Source organism: Crocodylus porosus, unplaced genomic scaffold (assembly GCF_001723895.1).
Source record: "Crocodylus porosus isolate Cpor-Errol unplaced genomic scaffold, CroPor_comp1, whole genome shotgun sequence".
In the NCBI taxonomy this organism is placed as follows: Eukaryota; Metazoa; Chordata; order Crocodylia; family Crocodylidae; genus Crocodylus; species Crocodylus porosus.
The window spans coordinates 24713515-24719416 of NW_017728910.1; the positions used below are offsets into that span (position 1 = coordinate 24713515).

Below are 5902 nucleotides of genomic sequence, written 5' to 3' on the forward strand. Positions count from 1 at the left end.
CCTGCACATGCAGTTACATGTCTGTCCCTGCACACCTCTCACATGCAGCTACAAACCCATACATGTGCCCTGCATGCCCAGAGACACCCCAGCTCGCACATCCCTGTGCCCACGCGCTGGTCACACAGTTCCAAACACACATCCCTATCCCTGCACACCCCCCTGCTCCGCACATGCAGGCGTGTGCCTGCTCACAACTCCTGGCCCCAGGGCACATGTCCCTGGCAAGCTAGTCTGGCCCCCCCACGAGCCCCCAGATGCCTTTCTGCCAGCAGCGACCAGCCCCAGGCTCTCCCTGCCCGCAGGGCTTCGACCACCACTGCTACTGGCTGAACAACTGCGTGGGCCGCGGCAACGCCCGCTGCTTCTCCCGCTTCGTGGCCTTTCTGTGCGTCTACAACGCGCTGGCGCTGGCCTCCTGCATCGCCTACCTGGTGCTCAGCTCTGGCCAGGCCCTCAGCACCGAGAAAGCCTGCGCGTATCCTTGGAGAGATGGGGACCCTCAGCCCAGCTCCCCTGCTGGAGGGGCGCCCAGGGGCACTCTGACACGCCTGCCCTTGCACACATACTGTGTCACACATGCAGACACGCATGCCTACCTGCTATGTTCATTGCTCCTAGGAAAGCAAGGCTGGAAGAGACCTCACATGGTCATCTAGTCCAGCCCTCTGCTCAATAAACGCATGTGCACTTGTGTGAGCACATATGTGCTTTCTAATGAATGCACACCATGTGTTACATGTGTATGCACACACTGCATTACATAATCACACTCCTGCACTCGTGTGTGTACAGGTATGCCCTGTAACATGCACAAATAGGGTGTTAAACGTGTGAATTGCATGCTTGCACATGTTCTGTAGCATGCACGTATTACACACTTGTTATGCATGGAGCGATGTTACACACCGGTCTTGCCATGCACATTGTTACACGTGCACATGCTTGATCATACACACATGCTGTGTCCCACACCATTGCACATGCAGTGCGACATGTGCACACCCAGTGTAACACACACACACGTGATATCATGCACACACAGTGTAATGCACACTCCTAATATAACACACATGCACAGGTGGTGTAGCATGCCTGCAGTGTAACACACACATAGTGTAACACATGCCCACATGTGCAGTGTAACGTGTGTCCATGCAATGTAACACACACACGGCATGTAATGCACATGCAGTGTAACACATACATGCATACATCTGCAGTGTAATGCACACACTTGCAGTGTAACGCGCACGCAGGGAGTGTCACCCCCACAGTGGCGGGCCGGGGTCCCCCCATGTCCATCGCTGGCTGTGTTTTCCCCTCACTCTCCGGCTCCCAGCATCGTGGTGACCGTCCCTGCCGCCTTCTACCTGCTGCCCCTCCTGGCCCTGGCAAGCTCCCGCGCCAGATTGCACGCGTGGGCCAAGCGCACCCACAGGCTCCAGGTACTGGGGCGGTGGCTCTGCCCGGGGCTCAGATCGCTGCGGCTCAGACCCAGGGGCACGGGACCAGCACATCCAGAGGCTCTCCCACCCAAGCCTGCAACACAGGGCACCGGACAGGGGCTCCCTGCCTCCTCTCATCAAGTCCAGGCATCCCCCCAAGCCCAAAGCCAGGGGGGCAAGCGGGGAAGTAGCCCCAGCTGCAGTCAGACCTGGCTGGACCCCACCAGCACCCAGGCTCAAGGTGGACCTGGGAGACCTGGGTGCTTGCTCCACTGCCTCTCAGCCCCCACCGATGGGCAAGGGCACAGCCCAGCATGCCCTGCCACCCTCGAGCACCCCATGCCTCTGGCCCCACCGCTCTTCTGTTCACAGGTCTACAGCGGAGGCAAGAAGACCCCATTCGGCAGGGGTTGGGCCGGGAGCTGGGCACCCGCGTGAGTGCAGGGCCCCTGGCCAAGCCACCCCCTGGCTCCGGGGCGCCACCTGGGGGATCCTAGAGCCAGCTGCAAGACTGGGGGGCTGGTTGTGCCGTGGTGGCCCCTCGTTCCAGCCCTTCAGCGCAGGTGGCTCTCCTCGCGCCAGGAGCTGTCCAGATGTATAAGCCAGCCCAGGCCTGGCTCCACGAAGCCTCCCCCTGCTGGGAGGGTGAGAGGGGAGGTGCGCGGCCCGGGGCCATATCACACAGTGGGGACTCGTGCCACTTCTGAGGGGCTCTCCCTGGCCGTGACTGAGCTGCAGGGGGGGTTTGTGCCCCTCAGCCTGTGGCCTCACCTCTGTGCCCTGTGCTCCCCCCTGCCCGAGACACTGCTTCCTCTGCCCCCAGGCACTCGGCCACAGCTGCCCAGCCCTGGGCTTCGATGACCCAGCTCCTTCACCTGCACGCGGCAGCCTCCGGTCCCCACCGTCCCAGACTCGTGCCAGGCCCGGAGAAGGTGGGCAGAGCCCAGCTGGCCCAGGGAGGGTCCCGGCAGGGCCCTGGGGCTGGGGAGCCAGCCGCCAAAGAGGTGAGGGCTATAGCTGCTCCTGGCCTGAGCTCTCGTGCAGCCCCACGTCTCTCCCCCCAAATCTGGGGTGCCTGCTTCTGCTGCTGCCCGGCCCGTCTGCTCCCTGTGCTTGATGCCTCCATCATCTCCCCTGCAGGCTGGCATGGAGGTACCCAGCTGGAGGCCGTGGCAAGAGGCTAGGGCAAAGGTGGCCGTCACAGGTAAGCAGAGCCCTCCCACGTCCCCGGGGCTTCACACTCACGCAAGACATCCAGGGGTGACGTTCTGGCTCCACCGAAATGACAGTGCTTTTGCTGGCTTGAGGACAGCCAGGCCTGGCCATGGGTCCCTGCCCAAAAGAGCCTCTAGGAGACACTGGTAAATACTGAGCTTTAGAAAGCAGTGTGGACACCCAATTTACAGATGGGAAAACTGAGGCACAGAGAGGGGGTGGAACCCAGGGCTTCACATCCTGCCCCCTGCAGCCTTTTGGGGCCTTTCAGACTGTCACGGCAAACTAGACCAGTGTCTCCACCAGCACTGTCACCGTCACCACATGCATGTTCCCGTGCGAGCCGTCATCCCAGGCAGGGGCGGATGCCTGTCTGCTCCCATTTGGCGGCAGCTTTGACGGTCGATTCAGCCGGCTGATTCTGGGCACAGCAGCTCCCAGCACCTGTCTGCGCTGCTCGGCCTCTCCCCCGCACTCTCGCTGGCTGCAGAAGGGGCTGGGGCCGGCTGCACTTTACAGCAAGCACCATCAGGACCGGAACCCTTTTACAAATGTGAAGATGTGCATCATGCTTTCCCTGGGGTTTATTTCTCCTGCTGGCCCCGAGGAGCAGCTGGGAAGGTCTAGAAGCCCTTGCGCCCGTCTGTCTGAGCACAGGGCTAGGAGCAGACACTGGCACCCATGGGTTGCTCTCTCCAAAAGGCCACGTGGAGAGCTGTCTCTGCCCCAAAACACCGATGCTATGGAGGGGGCCTTTCCAGCATCTCCTAGGCATGGAGCCTACCCAGGTTGAGCTCTTTGGACCCTAAGCCAGGTCACAGCCTCCTGCATGGCCCCAGAAGACTCAGCTCCAATGGGGCCATGCTCCTTGGAGGGAAAAGGGTACAACCAGGAGCAAAACACAGCAAGGCAGGCCGCCATCCTCAAACGACACAGGGTTCACCAGTGACTGGAGCATGGCAGGCAGGTGCCAACATCAGTGCAGAGCCAAGGCAGCAAGAGGATCACACAGCCTCTGTGCCCAAGCCTGGGGTCCATGCTGCACCCCATCCCCACACTGGGTCTCTCTGACACTGGGAACTGCAGGCCTCTGCTATAGCTGGAACTGGCTCGTGAGCATTTCCCCAGTGTAAATTCGCTCTGTTGTGCTCCTTTGCCAACAGCTGCCTCCAGACACCAGCCCCTCATCCTCCCCTGGCTCCAGGCTGCATTTGTCTCATTGCATCCTGGCAGTCAGCTGTTTTCGAATTGTCCCGGCAGCCAGGGTGGGGAGGAAATATTCAGACAAGAGGGTGTTGTTTGAATGCATTTGAAGATGGCAGAAGACCAAAAAAGCTCATTTATCTGCTTGATACGGGTTTGACTCAGCACAGGCTCGAATGTCCTCTTTGGAGACAGCCCTAATTGACAGGCTTGTCTAGGGCTTTGCCATTACCAAGGGCATCCGTATGCACTCACTGCTGCTTTCCGTGAAACAGCCCTAACTGCGGCCATGGCAGGAGCACCGCCTCACTTATCCACCATTGATCGGGGCTGCGGGGGGATGTTGCTTGGGATCCAGGGTGGGGCCACTGCATCCAAGAAGGGAGGTTATCAGGACGTAGAGCATCACCAGGCTGCCTGTGTTTTGGCTTTCAGCTGATGGGCCTTCGCTGAAGCTGAGGTGTAGCACCAATGGGGCTAGAAATGGGAGGAAATGAGACAGAGAAAGCTCTGGTCTGCAGAAATGCTGAGCATGGACAGCCCCAGCAAAAGCTAGCGGAAAAGGCGGATACTTCTCGTGCCGGGAGCAGGGGTTTCCATTATAAGCTTGGCTCCACGGAGGGAGCGACATGGGTGGATCAAGGCTATTGAAAAAGGGGGTGCAGACAGCGGGGTGCATCATCCCATATCAAACAATGCGTATTTGTCTCCAGTTAAGAAGAAACTAAAAGCTTTACTAACACACTAGGGGCCCAGGGCTGCATTATTCTGTTTAAAAACGGAATAAAAAAGGAGAAAACTGGAAAAAAAAAGAACCAAAAAAAGAACTATAACTTCACTGAAATGAGTTAAAACCAGTCTGCAGGGCTGTGAAATAGGAGCTTCGTGACCAGGAGCAGCGGACAGGCAGCAGCAGGGCAGATCAAAGGCTTGACTGACTGGTGCAACATCAAGCCCATTAAAAAGGAGAGGGTCGTTAGCACCTGTGCAATGAAGGGTTTAGCAGGGGTCAGGCAGATGACAACGATTCGGGTGATGCTCTCACTGCCGCCTGAACAGACGTCCCTCTCTCCGCCAGGCCTGGACGTGTTTGCCCCTCTGATGACGGCGGACGGAGATGGACGTGGCCACTGGAAATCCCAAATAGCTTTCAACAGCCGAGAGGGCTCCCCCACCGCCTCCCTCCTCTCCCGGTCTGATATCTAGAGGGAGCTCCCGAGGTGGCTTCTGCTTGTTCTGGATGCAGAAAAAAATAAAAATCCTTCTAGTTTTGGTCTCCGATGTCTCTGGCAGAGTCCTCAGCAATAGTCCTGACAGCGGTGGCCCGTAGGCGGCAGCACCTTGCAGAGTCCCGGGAAAATGAGCGATGTAGACCCTAAGCTGTAGCTTGGGAGCTTGCCTGGAAGTGCCTTGTCCCAGGCAGCTCCAGGGCTAACAGAAGCAGAGGGGTGCTGGTACCCCTCATTCCCGACCCACGGCCCCAGCCCCCCTTGCCTGCCACCCCCCTTGGCTTTGCTGGTGCCTCCTCTCTTTTTCGGAGCTTTTAAAGACCGTCAACAGGCACTCAACGTACCGAAGTTTGTCTTCAGAACAGGCCAACATGAAAACTTCCCATGTCTCTTTCCCTGTTACAATGAAGCCTTGCAACTTTCCTGATGTTTGTTTGAGGGATTTGGGGGGGCTGAAACTCAGGGCTGGGCTCACCTACAATGCAAAGCAATGCCAAGAGCCCCATGTCGGGGGGGCAGTCAATGGGCTGGAGGAAAGTTTGCACCCACTGAGATGGACGGGGCATTTCCCGCAGAGAACGTGCCCCAGCGTGGGTGTGCCAAGCAGGGCAGGACGCAGGGGAGAGGAAGGCTTCACCCTCATCCAAGCTGCTCTGGCCCGGGGAAGCAGCTACAGCCCTGCCCAGCCCAGCCCAGCCTGCTCCAGGTGAGCAGGAAACTGCCAGAGCACAGAGCCCAGGGCATGGGAGAGGCATCCTCCGCTTGCCATGCCCAGCCCTGCTCCCTTCTCAGTGCTGCCATCCGCTC

The 5902-nt window shown here is 58.8% G+C and overlaps 1 protein-coding gene across 1 annotated transcript in view; it reads left to right on the forward strand.

The window, feature by feature from the left end:
* LOC109308291 (probable palmitoyltransferase ZDHHC19) overlaps positions 1-5072 on the forward strand; it is a 7470-nt gene extending 2398 nt beyond the window's left edge. The window contains exons 4-9 of the mRNA XM_019532537.1: positions 306-478; positions 1343-1448; positions 1821-1882; positions 2272-2452; positions 2589-2652; positions 4945-5072. Of these exons, the coding sequence (XP_019388082.1) occupies positions 306-478; positions 1343-1448; positions 1821-1882; positions 2272-2452; positions 2589-2652; positions 4945-5072 (714 nt within the window). The remainder of the gene's footprint in view (positions 1-305; positions 479-1342; positions 1449-1820; positions 1883-2271; positions 2453-2588; positions 2653-4944) is intronic.
* Positions 5073-5902: the final 830 nt, after the last annotated feature.